General features: G+C 37.3%; 1 protein-coding gene across 1 annotated transcript in view; it reads left to right on the top strand.

Annotated features, from left to right (window-relative positions):
* Nucleotides 1–17,172, top strand: part of PTPRN2 (protein tyrosine phosphatase receptor type N2) — a 638,409-nt gene that overhangs the window by 222,478 nt on the left and 398,759 nt on the right. Inside the window, exons 4-5 of the mRNA XM_058038495.1 lie at nt 1,282–1,399; nt 6,172–6,334. Coding sequence (XP_057894478.1) covers nt 1,282–1,399; nt 6,172–6,334 — 281 coding nt within the window. The remainder of the gene's footprint in view (nt 1–1,281; nt 1,400–6,171; nt 6,335–17,172) is intronic.

Below are 17,172 nucleotides of genomic sequence, written 5' to 3'. Positions count from 1 at the left end.
TCAGAATTGTCTCCTTTGGCAGAACAGAGAAACAGAGAACAGCCTCCTACCTAGGCTTCTTTTTTAATTTTAGAATTTAGTAAATAGATGAATAATTCTGCTTTGATGCAGTGGAAAAATCTGAAGAGCCCAATGGATAAAGCACCCATCCCAGGTAGAGAAGTGGCCAAGTTCTGAGTTCTGCTGAGGCCGAGGATGCTTCATCTTCATCCCAAGGGTCTGCCTCCACCAAAAAACCTCATGATGACTCCAGATGGTGGTGAAGCTTATAATTTGTACACAGAATAGGGGCTGATCCAGAAATCCTCCTTCCAAGTTCTAGCAACTTCCCTTCATGCTTCTACCAACCAGATCTGACTGCATCTGGTGCTAGAGAGGATTTTTCTTTAGGTGGTTTCTTACAGGAAGATATTATCAGGATAACCATATCTGGAACTTCTATCAATATTCATTAAGAGATTTTGTGGTATTGGGCTGCACAGGGCATAACAGCAGAGATTCCCTTCAGTTGTGAGATATTTAGTTATTAGATATTTACAGAGAATTGCATCAGAAAGCTCTATGCTCTAAAGTGTTACTGTAACATAAAAAATCAGGTAACAAAGTAAAAAATTTGTAACATTACAAATCAGGTAACAATTATGTTTGGGATTATATCATTATTTCAGGTGTAATATTGAGAGATTGGAAGTTCGTGTACTTAACGAGTCATCACTGTAATTTGCCTACATAGTTGTGCTTATCCCTTAAAGTTAAAAAGTTCTTTGTTACAACTTTTAAATATAACTTAAATTGACCTTTAGGTGTGTTATGCTAAAATTTGCAGTCCTTGGTCCTCAGTGTTTGAAACCTTAATGTTTCATGGGGAAAACAGAGAGGGGGCAGTGTGCTGTGAATGGGAAGGACATGAAGTAACTTTTCAACAGACACCAGCTGTTGGGATAATTTCCATAGCTGTCCAAAATAACCCTTTTTTATCTATTAAAACTGGTTTGCACCTAGCTAAGATTCTGCTAAGAACAAAGGCTTTCCAAATGTCCTTGCATGATTTACTGTCTCCCTTCCATTGCAAGGAAGTTTCATTAGCAAAATTTCATTAAAAGAATTTCATACAGAAGAGAAGAATCTGCAGTTCACTCATGGGTTCCAACCAAGTGAGGCTTCTTTTTTCCTTTTTTCTTTTTTAATGTTGTTTATTTGGGACACATTTTTGCCAAACTTCCAAGTTGTTAAATAGTGATTATTTTCCACTCTATTTTTGTTTGTTTCATTATTTATCAGGTTTTACCTGGCGAGATGATTACACCCAGCATGTTATTGGTCAGGAACTCTCAACCATTCACAAAATCCACAGCCGACGCCCTGATGTATTTGCATCTGAAGGATCTGACACAGCAAGGTAAGTCTTCTGTAGTGGTTTTTCTTGGGTTTTGGAAAGGTTTGCAAATGATAAGAAAGAGGTTGGCCCAGAAGCAGAATTTTAAAAATTTTTAAAAAGCCACTGTCTGCATGGTAAAGGCATCCACCGGTGTTAAGGGGACAGAATGAATTAAAACCCTGGACCTTGTTCTTTTGTTTATCATCAAGTTAAGGAAATACAATTTCTCTTATTTAAGGTGTCAGAATTCAAAACATCATGCCTTTCATTCAATTTATGCACTATCTAGTGTCGGTTCAACCATCCCTACCTATGACTGGCTCAAAAAGGCAAACTTATAAAAGCTCAACTACAGTAGATATTTTATTCTGGACTAAGTATTGAATGACATTCTGAGTGACTAATTGTATTTTCAAAGTCAAATTCTTCCAAAATATATCTATAATTGAATTGCAGTCCATAGATTCTTAGTGGTAGTCTTGGGACATGGCTTGAAAGGTATTGAGGGTTGACTTTGCAGTAATTGGTTGCCAGACACATCAGTAATTTTGTAGAGTGATATGGTTGAACCTGCAATTGTATCACCTTCATATACAGTTACAAAAATAAAGAGACTTTTACCTGGTCTGTTCTGTTCTACAGGCTTTTAAATGCAACCCAACCACACAAACCCCAGAATGAAGTTTTAAAACAATTAAAAATTAGAAATTTTGCTTTCTCTTATGTGATTTTAAGAAATACATTCTCAAAACTAGTGAAATGGAAAGAAAGGGCTTTTTGTTAAAAAAACTTTCATATAGTGGGATAAATTTGAGCTTCTAGCCTTGATGGGCAAAATATTGGATGTTGGAATTCAGATCTTCATGTACTGCAATATATGGTTTCTGTATACTGCAGAACCATTTCTTTTCTAGATTGCTTTTTTCTGGAAATAAGATGCGGTGTAATTGATACTTCCCAGTGTCTTCAACTGCATTTGCCTCACTTTTTTTTTTATTTTATTCAGAGACTTTGACCCTGTATTTCACATGTTTGCTGATTCAAAAGCATTTCTTAAAATCACAGCACCATTCAGAAGTGCAGTAAGGTAGAAACTTAATGTCTAAAGAAGATAGTGATCTAAAGATTACCATGAAGGTGATAACAACATGTGGTTGAATCCATAAACATGTTTTCACTGCTTAGATACACAAAATGTCAGTATTGAATGGATTACTCTCAGTAGATGGTATCAGAAATCATCTTCAATATCTTCTGGGGATTTTTTTTAAGAGAGTACCTAAAATTTTTATTCATGAGAGTAAGACAAAATAGGCCAGATTTTCATGATATCAAGGCCATATTCTGCAGTGTTCTCAATTTGCAGTTATATAAAAATAAAAAATATAAGAAGACATAAACAGTTATTTAAGGTTTAGATTGAAAGCAAATGCTCACTTTTAGGAATTCCTGGTTTTAAAAGTTTTCGACTACAATTTTTAACTATATATAATTTATAAATTTTAATATAATTTTTAACTATAACTACGTTTTAGGAAAAACTGCAACATTTTGTATATTGATACTTCAAGAACATCAGAATTTCAAATGTGTTCACGTAAAGCAGTTCCTATTGTGGATAGATTTTCTGCAGTCACCAAGCTGTGCTTCTGAAAGCATTATCTTATGTGCCAACAGTTTAAAGCACTAATTGATTTTTCTGGTTGTCCATTTGCAACCTGTTTTGTAGGTCAGAGAACAGTAGGAAATCTGGTGTCTTGTAGATTCTGATCAAGTGTGTTATATGTTCAGTGTGCTCAGTGTGCTTGCTAAAATCTTATCAGATAATAATTAAATAATTTAAAAAGCAACTTAGAGTAGGTATCTAATTATCAAAGAAACATTATGTCAGGAAGACCTTTTATTAAGGGTAACGTGTGTAATAAGACAATATGAAGTCATACTAATGAGTCATTAATCCCTACAGAGCTGGTGAGAGCAAGAAAATAGACTCAGACACTTGAAAGGTAAATTGACTTAGGCTAAATTAGTGCATATACAATCTGATGAAACAGACGACATGGATTTCATCTCAAAAAAAAAATGCTGAAACTGGGAGTTTGATTTCAAGATGAAAGTTCTTTCTTTGTTGGCTAACTGGAGTGTACGTGGTATTTCCTGGGTCCTTATTAAATTTCAAAAAACCCTCTCATGAAAGAGGGCTCAAGATAAAGGAAAAAAGTCCACTCTGCACAGAGGGAATAAATGTCAGTTGTGTTCATTGGTGCAATTAGGCAAAACCACAAACGTTTCCAGCAAACTTCAATGTATGAGATGGGGTATAGTATTATTTCTGTAATAAAACCATCATTAAGGCAGTAATAAGATACTCTCAGCATTTAAAAGGGAGGAATTTATTCTAAAATGTGTGGTTTCTATTAATTGGGAACATTCCAGAAATAGCAGAGGTGCAGTGATTTAGATATTTCCACAAAAAAAGCTTCTAAAATGCTAGTTTGTAGGAAATACATAATTATTTCTGTATATAAATAATTATATGTGGTATTTTCTTTATACTCTTAAGTTCATTGTGTGCAAAGTCATCTTTCAGAGCAAATGAAAACTGAAAATACTTCCAAATAAGTGCACAAAAAGAACTCAACTGACAGTCATTTCTCCTACTCACCAAGTGCTTTTATATATTTGTCTTTCATCCATTTTCCAGCATGACTTTGTCATATTTAAAAGAAATATTTTAATTTAGTAGCAATAATTGGTTTGCTAATGCATTTTCATTCCTGAGTTAACAAGGTGATATAGTGGTGAACTGAAAAATTTTTTTTAAATCTTTCAGATGTATTTATAGTATCTCAATAAAGTTGTCATCAAATGAAACTTAAAGCTTTGTAGTCTTTTACATTTTAATTGTTTAAATGTTTATAGCATAAAATATTGCATCTAATGTGGAATGTAAATATGAGTGCAATTATTGTCTGCATATGAAAAATGAGAAACCTTAGATCCCAGATTTTGCTTCTACCACCAGTGACAGTGACTATATATTGTAAATAATGGTTTGAAAGGCCAACTTAAATCCTGTCCTTTGTCTGTGCATTCAGTTCCCATTTCCAGTGGAAATCCTTGGGGCAGAATTTGGTCTGGTTTTTCTTTTCATTTCCCCTTCCTTTTAAAATTAGTGAAGAAAGCAGAAGATAGGTGTTGGAATTATTCAATGAATGAAAGGTGAGTGTTGGCGACTGGGATCCTTCCTATGAAGAGAGCCTGTTTGGATTAGTTCATCTCTACTGAAGCAGAAAGCACAGTGCCCAGGTTTTCCTGAAACTGCAGAATAGTTTTGGTCTGGCTTTAAGCTGAACAGAAGGTGGATAATGTTACCTGCATATCCACACTCCATCAGAAGGCAGAATTTAGAGCTCTGGAATAAGAAAAAAATGCAAATAGAATGAGAAGGAAGCAAGACTGATGGTAAATTATATCAGGTTTGCTGTAGTGCTCTGTGCAGTAACCCTTCTTTTTTTCCCAGAGTTTGTGTCCCTGATGGGAACCTGCTGTTATACACTGGGGAGAAATAGAGGATTTTTCTGGTGTTTCAAAATGAGCAAACCTGTGAGCACTGTTGGTTGCAGTGCCACCACAGTAAATTAGATTATTAATTACATTTATTAGTGTTAAATTAGTAGGGACACACATTTGGTTCAACTGTGAGCAAGGAAGGAAGTCTGTTAATTTTTGATTAAAGTAATATAATTAATCCCCAGCTTTGGAAAATGATATAATGGTGCTCTCTCAGGCTGTGCCTCTGCATTAGTGCCAAGATGTGGGCTGGTAGAATAAAATTTTATTTACAGTGGCACAGAGATGTTGAAAGACAAATTCATTCACTGAGCTGTAAAGCTCTTCCACCTGGAATTCTTCTTCAGTGGAGAAGTGCGTGGGCATGTGAGTAGGAAATGGTGACACCAAAAGGTGATTTCCCTCAAGCAGCTTCACTCACAGGGAAGGAAGAGGGCTGGGAACTTTCTCTCTGCTTTCTTGCACAAGGAATGAAATAGTTACTGATGCTGACATTTAAATTGTCATCACCATTTATGTGTTGTTGAGATAGATGAGGACAGCTGGTAATAATTCAGATTCATTGCACACAGCACTCTGAATCCCATATAAACACCTCCACACTGCCATCATTTAATCTCATTTCTAGCTTTTCTTTGCAAATGTCACCAAAATCTGTCTAAACCACTCAGGAAACACCACTATTCTGTGAATCCCAGGCACATGAGAAGATCAGAAGAGATATTTGTTCCATCTCATTATTCCCTTTTCAAGCTTTTCACTGGAGTTTACTGGCTCCATTATTTCTGCATATCTAGTAGTCTTTCTTCTATTCTTTACATTGGTGCAGGGCCAAATTGGCATTGAATCTCATCATCATTCAGCAAGTTTTTTAAATCTTAGAACCATCTCATATTTCTTTGGGGTGCAATCTAATCATGTGCATTTTCTTTTTACAGGCATTTTCTTTGCTTTTGAATATGGCTTTGCCTTGATGTGACATTTTATTTGATTTACTCTAGAATCATTAACTAAAATGCATGAAATAAATTGTTAATAGTGCAAGATTTTTTGACTGCTTTTGCTGAAACATTGAATTTTCTATACGTTTCTGGTTGCTAAGCTTTTGAGTGACTTTCCTGTTATGTATTGAACTACAGTGGTGTGCAGTGCCTTTTTAGTTGGCCACTTTGTACATTGGACAGGCTGGTAACTTTCTTTTCCTTGCTTTTGCTGTGCAGGACCTTGGGACAGAATGAAGATAATGAAAGAAATTATGATGTGGAAAATAATGTGAACTTGGCCAAGTCTCTTCAGCAATACCTTAAATATCTCAGAATTCTCTCCCAGTCTGCATCAAAAAATTTGTATCCAAGGAAGACAAGTGAAAAAGCTTCTGTCAAGGTAGTATTTTTAATGTGGTTCTTACATTCTGTGATTTTGGTCTCTGAGTTCTCATTTTTTAAAATTTCCCCTCTGCCTGAAGACCAGACATTGTTTTTTACTGCCTCCTCCAACTGATTATCATAAGTGCACTAAGTTTTCTCAAAATTAATCACCTTCAGCATTGTAAATGCTTCAGCTCATCAAATCTGGAGCATTTTACCCTAATTAGGGATGGATTGCATGTGATGAAGAAGGAAGAGTGGGATAAAGCCAGTAATGTTTTGATTGGCAGATCTGAAACTCTGCATCTGAACTATGCTCCAAAAACCTGGCTGAACTAGTTTGAGTTCTTGCTGGTGTTTATGTTGCTGAGGGTGCAATTCATAAAATCTTTGAGCAGATTTTAATAATGGGTCTGATAAATTGTGCCTCAACATTTCCTACTTATTGATCATAAGGAAATCCTACTGTGACCAGTTAAGGTTCATATGTATACTTTAGAGATGTACAGATAGCTGGCAAGATAAATCACAACCATTGAATTTTGAGTATTGACTATGTCAAAAACTACAAACATGCCTATTTGGGAAATAAAGCATTTTCCCCCTTCCTAGAGAAAATCTGTCTCACTCTAAGGTGCAACTTGATAAATTTATTAAAATTATTGCACAAAGGTGTTCCATACAACAGCCTTTATGGCCCTATATCTTTTGCTCAAAAAGCAAAGAGTGCACACTTTGATTTTAAAGAGCTAGGCTGCTGTTGCAGAAATCCTTTACAAGAAATTGTCTGTGTTATTTCAATGAATTCAGTATAAATACAAAGTCTGCCAAAAAATATACTGAAGTTTTAGGAAAAGTATCAGGTGAAGAAACCAAAGTGCAAAGCCAAACTGCTTTTGTTTAGTTCAGAGAATAAGTCGGGGCACCAAATCTGCAACAGCTCCTGGCAACAGCACCAGTTGTAGCAACCATTTACTCATGGTTGTTATTCTTGTCAGAAGCACAACTTCCCAGATTCTGACTGACTTATTAGATATACTAACTGTGATTTATGGCACATAAATCTTATCTGGGGCAAGAGGAGCTTTCAGACAGCTCTGAGGAGGGACCAGGGACCACCTTGGTGCTGCTTTTCCTCCTCTCTTCCCTCCTGGCTGCAGTGAGGATGCTCTGTTTTGAATCAGTGGCTTTCAACAAAAACTTGCTCAAGAAGTATTTCAGTGGGTCTGGTGTTGTCATGCAAGTTCATAAATAATCCATATGGCTGAGACCTTCTGTGGGGAAGCCTGCTGTGATAACACCACCCACCAACCTTATCGAGTGTTGCCATGGAGATGGGTACTCTGAAGCCTGGGGGAGTGGGATAAAGAGGAGAAAATCTGGAAGTGAAGCACGTAGAGGAGCAAACTGTACACTTCTATTTACTAAGGAGCGTTTTGAAACAACAGACACTGAGTCAGACGTGTTACCTATAATTGAAAGTAAAAAAAAAAAAAAGAAGAAAAAAAGGAAAATTATTTTTAAAACTAGGGATCAGCCATGAATTTTAACTGATCCTGGAGATATTTCCCTATCCTAAGCAAATAAAACGCAACTGCTCTTCTTGAAAAAGCCAGAGGGACATAGTATTTTTATCTGGATTCATTGTTTTGTTAGTGAAGGAGCAATTAAACAAGAGACAAAACCAGAATTTTTGCTGCTCCAAGAAGCAGAAAAAAACTCATAAAATTTGAAAATTGGAAAAGAGAAGGCAGAAAAGTAACTGAATGAGCTACCTCTGACATGGTTGTGCCACTTGAAATTGGAGATAGCTACCTAGTGCACTTTAATTGCAAGCTTCCACAAAATATTGGTACCTTATCTTTTTACTTAATATGTAGATTACAAACCCACATTAAATATTTGTAGCAAGATCTGATCTTTTAAACTTTCTTGTCCTTTTCTAATTGGAATAAGCACAAGACAGAGGTAGTTCACCCTACCTAGAACTGCAGCTTTTGGGCTTTGCCCTTCTTAAAAATAATTTTCTTCCAAGTATATATTTACCTCTGTCACTTCATTCCTGCTTTTGGGAAGCAGGAGAGGTAACACTGCTTTGGTTGCTTTGATACCTTGCATGCTGTGAAATGTAGCTGAGTCTTGCAGAAATTTAGTGCTTCTTGACAGATTTCCTGCATGGATTCAGGATCCAAGCCTGACATCAGAGGTCTCTGGCCAAATGTAAAACAAAGGAAGATAAAAGATAAAGAGGTTTTAAAATATTCCTTATACTCTGAAAGTGTTATTTTGTATATTCACATTAATATATTTTACAAACTTTCAGTCTTCAGTTGCCCTACTCTTTTCCACTTGCATTATCAGACTAAAACTACAGAGCTTCAAAATTAGTGAATAGACACCTCACACAGTTATGCAGAAAATTGTAAAATAAAACATCACAAAACTTAAAGCAGGTAATTCTTTTCCTATTTCCCTTGCTCAAACAACTGTCAGCTCGAGGCTTGATACAACAGTGACAGAAATAACACCAGTAAACTTAAATCATGTGATTGACCAAAATTCCTATGGTGTCTACCATTTAGTGCAAGAGCTTCTTTGGGTGATTTTTGAAGCACTTGAAGTTCATCACTGACTTAGAATTATTTCTCAGTATACAGACAGTAACTACTGCAGGCTGTAATCTAGCCAGCTCACAGTGACTCTGCCAGGAAATAAATAGAAAATCTGAAATTTGGTGTGTCTGTTTCCTGAGGGTTACAGCTGTAAAGAGCATTTCACTTTAGTTCAGCTGAAAAGAGTTGTTCAGGAAATGGGCACTTGGTGGCATTTGTTACTTAAGCATTAGCTAGTGGGATTTTATGTTTGGTTTTAGTCTTCCCTACACATACTTTATGGAAGGGCTTTATGAAAGTTTTACCATTCACAAAATACTGAGTTATCAGTCTTTGTGATTCCTTTCTACCAAATCTGGATGCAGTATGGAAAATAGCAAATAGCCAGGCACATATTTTAAGGAGAATTGGTTTATCTTAGTTACAGAGGTGAGAAATGCAGAGGCTTCAAATCATGTGTGAATTGCCCTGTCCTTCCCCACTGCAGCTGGAACAAACTCCTCTCATATCAAAGCACCCAACCCCCTGACAAACCCACTGCACTGTTGGCATTCCTACAGAAACTGAGGCTCAGGGTTTTGTTGGATTTGGAAGACAGCACATGGCTGGTATTGCTAAAGCTCAGAGGCTGTAAAGGAAAACTTGCTGCCTTTGCTGCTGGTCTGTGTGCCTGTGTTTGAATAGTTATGGGAGATTTTAATTGTGCTGCTTTCATCTGACTGAGAAAAATTTTTACTCATCACAGAAAGAAAATTTATTTGAAACCTAACGCAAATGTACTTCCTGCTGGACAGGCTGCAGGAATTAGGAAGTTCCCATCACACCCGTGCTGTGGCTGTATTTCTTGTTGCAGAAATCTCATGAAGATTGCAGAAATTTCATGAATCTTCAGGCTTGAAGATTCGTGGAATTGCTTTTTCTCCTTCCTCCTGACTTGGCCTCGGAGGGCTTCAGATAGGGTTGGTCCTACCTTGGGCTAAGATCTTTGTCAGACCAATGTGACATTCAGGTCCTTGTGGGTAGGATGGGGGAGAAAGAAAATTATGTCAGATACATTAGGGAATTTAATTAACTTTCTCTTGTTACTGTTTCTTTGTGTTTAATTACATTCATTTTCATGGTAGACTTCTTGTGCAGGTATTGTGATTACAGAATTCTCCACATCTTAGATATTTATGTAAATTTTAAAGCAAAGATTTCTGGGGAAAAAAACCCTCAGGATCTTTACATCAAAGAAGGGGCTTATAAATTTAAAGGCCTTTTCAGAATTATGAGAGGCAAAACAAGGAGGTGAAGGGACAGGTTAATGCCAGAGAGTCGTGGCTCAGCAGTGCAATGGTGCTGAAAGGGGAGAAGCTGCAAGTAAAAATCATATCAATTATATAAACTAAAAATTCATATATTTGCTGGCCTAAAAAAATCAATTGTTTGAATCTTTGTAATTCATCACCAAAAGAACTAAGATGTGTGATCATTATTTAAAATAATTATTTTTAATTTTAGAAAATCTGAGTGCACGAGTGCTGAAAGATGTACTTTGAGCTTATCTGCAAATAATTATTACTGTGATTAACTAGAAAGAAAATACATTGCACATTTTAACCTTGAAATTTAATTCAAAAAAGCAGCACCTTTGTTTATCTAACATTGATTTAAATACAGGACTGAAAGAAGTTCATCAAAATTTTGACAAAAAGTAAAAAAGCTCCCTGCAGTGTATACATTTAAACTCTATTTGTATAAAGGTAAAATTTAATATTTCATATATAAGAGACTATGTATAAAAATGTAATTCAGTTCTGCATGAACACTTTCATAAAAATATTTCTGGAATAATTGATAAAGGAATGTCTCCTTGAAGCTACTGAATTGCCTTCTCTATTGGCATACTTATGCAATGATATCTGAGCATTTCCCAAGCATTGGTGTATTCATTTACCTGCAGCCATTACAAAGTATGGAAGAGTTAATGCCCCTGCTTCACAGACAGGTAAGACAGATTTTCTGAGGTCATGCAATAATTTTTGTAAAGCATACACTAAAAGCTAAGCCTCAGATCCCAGAAAAGTATTTCATCTTTCAGATCATTCTCCTCTTCATGGCTCTTTATAGCAAAATAGAAACAATAAATCCTCCTTTAAAAGGCCAGCAAACATGTACACAAAAAAACCCCAAACTAACCAATGAGAAACCCCACAAAATCCAAAACCAAACCAAAATAACCCCAAAACCCAACAAACAAAGCCCCATAAGCACTGGAGCAGAAATCATTTGACCATATAAAGATGTCTGTATTGGTGCACATCAGCCTAAACTCATTCCATGATCAATGGAGGGGAAAAGAGAGTTTTCAAGTTGTGATTCATCTGTTTTAATTTAAGTATATAAAATGAAATGCTGTAATTTCCATCCTCTTGGCCGTTCTGCAGGAATCTGGTGTAGATTGCAATTTTTTCTGGAAGGACATATTTAAAGCTCAAATAGGATCATGGCTACAAAGCCTAGTAAAATTGCAATCATATTGTGTGTGGCATGTGTACACAGTCTGGTGATCTAATGTGACTTGTGATTTGTTTTTTAAACAAATAATTTAGCAAGGGAGCATTCTAGCACTAGTATCCTACTCAAGTCTTAGATCCAACATGTACTTTTACCCTCAACCCATCAGTTTATGCAGAATATAATGACAGAATTTCAACATCTAACATAGAAACCACCATTTCCCTTATCACACAGGTATCTGGAAAGGATTAATTATTTTTTCAATTATTAGAAGATGCAAGTGCCATAGAAATGTTATTATAAATGATCTGTGTCAAGTCTGGAGTCTTATTTAAAAGGGCAGTTAATTAATTTCTAGTAATTCCCAGATGAAACATAGATTGATATTTTTAAAATCTCAAATACTCACTGGATAATAAGATTTAGTTCTTTTTCAGACCTTTCCCTTCAAAATCAACTCTTTTTTTTTTCCAAATACCATGTGTTTGGAGTTCATTTCTGTGATTTTTCCTGCAAGTTTACTGTTTGTCTTCCAAATATTTGCTTCAGTACATTGTAATTAGTAAATAGAAGATGATGGAGCTGATACAAATTTTCAAGTGCATTCTATTTTTTTTCCATTATAATTATCAAATGGAAGGGTAGAGCTCACAGAAATTTAAACTTACTTTATCTACCTCTGTGTGAGCATGTTGGTGTAGACATTTCAGGACAGTGGAACAACAATTTCTTTATTTTTAGTGTGGAAAAAGACCTCCGCTGACCTCAAGCAGTTGTCCAGCAAATGGAAGGTTGCTTTTAATGGGGCTGTAAAGCAATGTTGTGGACATCAATCCTGCAGATCTCTATTCACTTGCATTTCTTAGGATAAAAGTATTTTCCAGATTCACGTGTTGGAGTTATAAATATATTGAATTGGTGTTAATGTGCTCAACTTTTGGCAGATGAAGATCATCATGTTTCTATGAAATTCATCTTTAGATAATGAGATAGTTCAATATACCAGCATATGCCTACAGAAAATGTGTTTAAACATCATTCACTGAAACCTTGAGTAACAGACTTATTGGCATATGAGCAAAATGTTCTCAGGCAAGGGAGGCTGATACACCCTGGTAGATCTGTCAGCACTGATCACCGGCTGCACAATTTCTACCATCACTGTGGCTTCACTGTCACTCTTTGGTCTCTGCTGGTGGTGTCAGGGAGCTCCTGAGTGCAGTGGCCTGGCAGAGGTAAAGATGCCCCAAGTCTGGTGTCCCCATGTCCAGGCAGTGGCCGAGTGGAGCAGCTACTGCCAGGAAGCACCACAGGACACAAGGTACAGAACAGAGCTTCCCACCCAGGAGAATTGTTAGAAATGGAGTTTGTTGAGAAGACAGGAAAGGCATGAGACATGGTCAGACAGGTGTATTGGTCAGCTGGTTACATGCTGCCATTCCAGACTGCTCCTTTTTCCTAAACATCCCATAGTGGACTTCAGACAATGACAAGATGGCACCCAGAAGGAGTCCTGCATCCCTTAAGGAGTCCCCCACCCCTGCAGATGTTAACCCCTTTCAGGGTGATCCAGAGAGCTTTTCTCATCAATCATCTGGTGGGTGCCACTCCTGGACCTGATGGCTGATGGCTCACTGTGATGGCCCTGCATGGAGCTAGGGCAGGGGTCCCTTGCCATCAATCAAGTTATTGGGGGTCATCCACCCTTCATTTTTCCCAGGTGTTTTATCCTTTATCTGTGGAGACAAGCCATGTATCCCAGTGTGTAGAGCTGACATTTTTTTGTTTATGACGAACCAATTGTGAATGCTGAGGAAAGACCACCCAGAACTCCTTCTACACCAAAGGAAATGTTTTGACCTCTAGGATGGAGATGTGTCAGAAGGAAGGAGAAAAAACAGCATTTATTTATGAAAACTGAAGTCAATAAGTTACATCAATTGACAATAAAATTATCCATGTAGGAGACTCTGTTGTAGATAGTTGAAGGGTAAGCAAGTGGATATGATCATTCCAAAGGAGATCAGGAATGGCTGGGAACATCTGAAACTAAAAAGCTATTTTATTAAGTAGTAACTTATACATAAAAGAATCCAGTGTATTGTCCTTTCTTTTCTTTTTTTTCCCCCCTTTTTTCTTTTTTGAAGTTTTTTTTGTTTAAGAGTGGAAGCCAAATCTCTGAAATTCTGAAATCAACTGAAATTAAAGCAGTAGAGATTATTGAATGCTGTAGAGTCAGATTCTGGACTGTCCTGTTGCACTGTGGTTTCACAAGAAGGATTAGGAAGTAAAGTCATGAATAGTTTCCATCAAAGCAGACTCTGAAGTCTCCTGTTGCTTGATCTAGTTTTTGACACTCTGAAGTACAGGATGTTAATTAACAATCTCTGCCACCTTCTCTGATGTAGTTCTTAAAAGGTTTCAAAGCTACTGTATTTTTCAGAAAGAAAATAGAAGATAGTTACAGAAAATTATCAATGAAACAGTAGGTCGAGTGAGATGACTGTAGTGTTGCCTGTTGCCTTAAAGCTGTGAATCTGTGGAAAGGCCATGGCCTGATGTTGTCCCATCACTGCAGGAAGTACTGGTTGGGCTTCTTTTCCAGTTTCTGGATTCTGAATTAGTTTTCCAAATTCTTGAATATTATAATATTCTAGTATTATAATATTATAGTTAGTGAAAAAATCATTAGCAGCTGGTAGAAAAAGCCTTTGCTTTATTATTACTCAGACAATTGAAAATGTTTATTGGCTGTAATTATTATTTTCGGATAAAGCTGCCACTGGATTTGGTGCAGAGCATGTAAGGTCACATCTACAGCACGCAGAACTTGTCAAGGGAATTCCTCCCTTTCAGCCTGAACGTGGCTGGGAGCTGCTGAGATATCCTGACAGGACAGCACTGTGTGGGCACAGCAGCTCACCAGCTGCAAGAATTAAGGCTTTGTTGTCACAGGACTTGCTGCTTTAGCTGTGATGCTCTGGGGACAGAGCTGTGCTGCCTGCTCAGCCCTACCCCAGGGACTTTCATGCTCCATCCACTCCATGACACCCGTTTGGCACTCAGGTTTCATTGTTGGGTGGATTTCTGTAAATTTAAAGGTGAATTGAGCAGTACAAATTCCCAGGCTTCCCTTTGATTCAGCAATCAGGTGGTGGCCCTTGTGCTGGTGTTTATTTTGGGGGTTCACATGAGTACAGGTAGATCCCATGTGAGTGAGTTTGCATGAGGCAAGTTTGTGTGAGTCACAGAGCATCTAGACTGTGTCTGGTACAAAAACCTAAACTTCTCTCAATCCACACAGTGAGTTAAGCTCTGAGGTAATTTCATTTCTAGTAGTCTTTGGAAAATGTTATTTTATCCCACCATAAAGATGGGCCTTCCAGTGTTTGTTGTGGTTTTATCTTCTAATTTCAGAGATCATAATGTCAGTATCTCAAATAGGCAAAGTAAATAAGAGTTGTAGGTGGAATCATGCTTCAACCAAATTTAGGTGGTAGCAAACATGGGTTAATATCTCAAATGCATCAAACAGAAAAACATAAATTAAATTGAGGGCAGAAGATTTCTTCGTGATGCATTTCGAAAGGATTTTTGTTAGCTCTATATGCCTTCTAGATTTAGTAAATTTATGTGCAAGAAAGGAAGTATTTTGTTATCAATTTGATTCCATTCTTTCTGCACATGGGCAAAACACTCAAGTCAATCTGCCCTTTAGTGGATAAATTGAAGAGCATTATGTTTTATGTATCTAGTCCTGCACAACTCTTTTAATTTGTATTTTTTTAAATAAAACATGTTGTTCATAGACTTTTGCATAGTGTGTCTGCATAATGTAATTTAGTGTGCCCTTCTGTGAATTCTCATGTAGAAAATGTCAGGTACTTACATACCTAAACCATACAAGACATTGCCCTAACAATTCCATCTTCAGAAAGATTAGTGTGTGTGGATTTTCTGTAATGTGTGAATTATTGAGATAGCTTATTTGAAAGGTGGTGAAGGAGAGGGAAATCCTGTGCAGATGGAGAAATAAGATTTTTTTAAACTGAGGGGTTTATCAATTCAGAGTACTTTTCAAGGGCTTTGTATCAGTGACATGAGATAATTGAACAGTATTTTACTTATTAAAAAATGAAATGTTCCTCATAGCAACCAGGGCTTGTATTTCAACCCTTCTCAGTACAAACCATCTATATGATAACTAGTGCATTTTTTATTCTTGTGCATTTCACTTAATGTTTGTTTGGGGTGGGGTTTTTTAGTTCTATTACTGACAGTACTTCCTATGAGTCATGTGTAATCAATCCAGAAATGTATTTTCTTTCAAAAAATTCCAGCTTTATGTTTCCCTCTGCTTCCCCATAATGTCAGAAGATTCTCCAAAGGCACCAATATGGGAATTTACATTCTTTTCACTGAACATGGACTATGCCATTTAACTTCGACATTAATCAAACTAGCAATGTCCATGTTCAGGAGTGGGTTTTGCAAAACCCACTTCAAATGAGATAATCACAGTGCTCTGCAATTGTTATTAATAACTTGAGATGTAAATTGTCTCTGGATTCTAAATTACATATTACTGATATTTTTCTTCTATATTTTTCTGTAAAAATTAATTTTTTTTCCCCATACCACTTAGACAAATCCATAGTTTCGGATTATATTTATCAGTGCTGCAATTTTACTTGAATTTTATCTTGCATGTCACATGTACTTCTGGTGTTTTGTTTGAGATAGGAACAGCAAGGGAGGGGATTTTTTTCTCCTGCAGGTGGGAGATTGCCATACAGCTGTGAGACCCCTTTAATTAAAGTCAGAGTAAACTACATCAGAAGGGCTGCTGCCTCAGTGAAGACAGCTGAGCTACCAGTGCTCTGCTTTAATTAGAACTGTTAATATTTCATCCCTTACTGCCCAAAGTGTGACCCGTCAAGCTGCTGAGAGGCTGCCCCCTCCTGACAGGGGTGCAGCTCTGAGCCCAGGATGGGCACACACTTAAATCCAGTTTGTGCATGATCACTTGGTGAGTTGGTGGTCTTTTCCTTGTTGATGTGCTCCTTGTCTGCAAGAACAGTAAATCACTGATCTGTTCATGCTAAAGGGTACTTGGACTTGTTAAATAGCTCATCAAAAGCCAGCCCACATCTCCTAACCCTAATCTTTCACATGGTTTGGGAGTGCCCAGCAGTTTCTTCCCCTCTAACACTTACTAGTAAAGGTTAAGAGGCAAAATAGAGAGCTGGATATAGGACATAATCCAAACTGGGGTGCAGTTATCAAGATTGAGTGATTTCTTGTCTTTCCATGGCTGAATGGGGAATGTCCTTTTCCCCCTGTTGCATTTCTCCCTTTCCCAGCTCCCTGTTCTTCCTTCCCTCGAGCCCAGGAGATCCTCTGGAAGGCTGCAAGGCAGAGAGAACAGGAGTGGGGAAGGCAGATGGCAGCTTATGTGAATTCTCAGTGAACTGCTCGGGGTGTCCTGGGCTGCTTTGTGTCATCCTCTGCAGCTTTCCTCACTCTGGAGTCAGTATCATTAGAGAGTTAATTACCCCAGGCAAAGACCCGTTCAAATAGGGAGATAAATGCATCTGACTGGAAGTTTTTCACATTTAGGCTTTGCTATTAAGCATGTAAACAGTGTTCAACTTGCATTTTGACAACTGGCTCCCCCTTGGAGCTGATCAGAGCAATGCCTACCCTGCAGCTGGAGCACTGAACCAGAGCTGCACTGCTG

Source organism: Melospiza georgiana, chromosome 1, assembly GCF_028018845.1.
Source record: "Melospiza georgiana isolate bMelGeo1 chromosome 1, bMelGeo1.pri, whole genome shotgun sequence".
Classification (NCBI taxonomy): Eukaryota; Metazoa; Chordata; class Aves; order Passeriformes; family Passerellidae; genus Melospiza; species Melospiza georgiana.
This window is presented reverse-complemented; position numbering and strand designations above follow the sequence as displayed.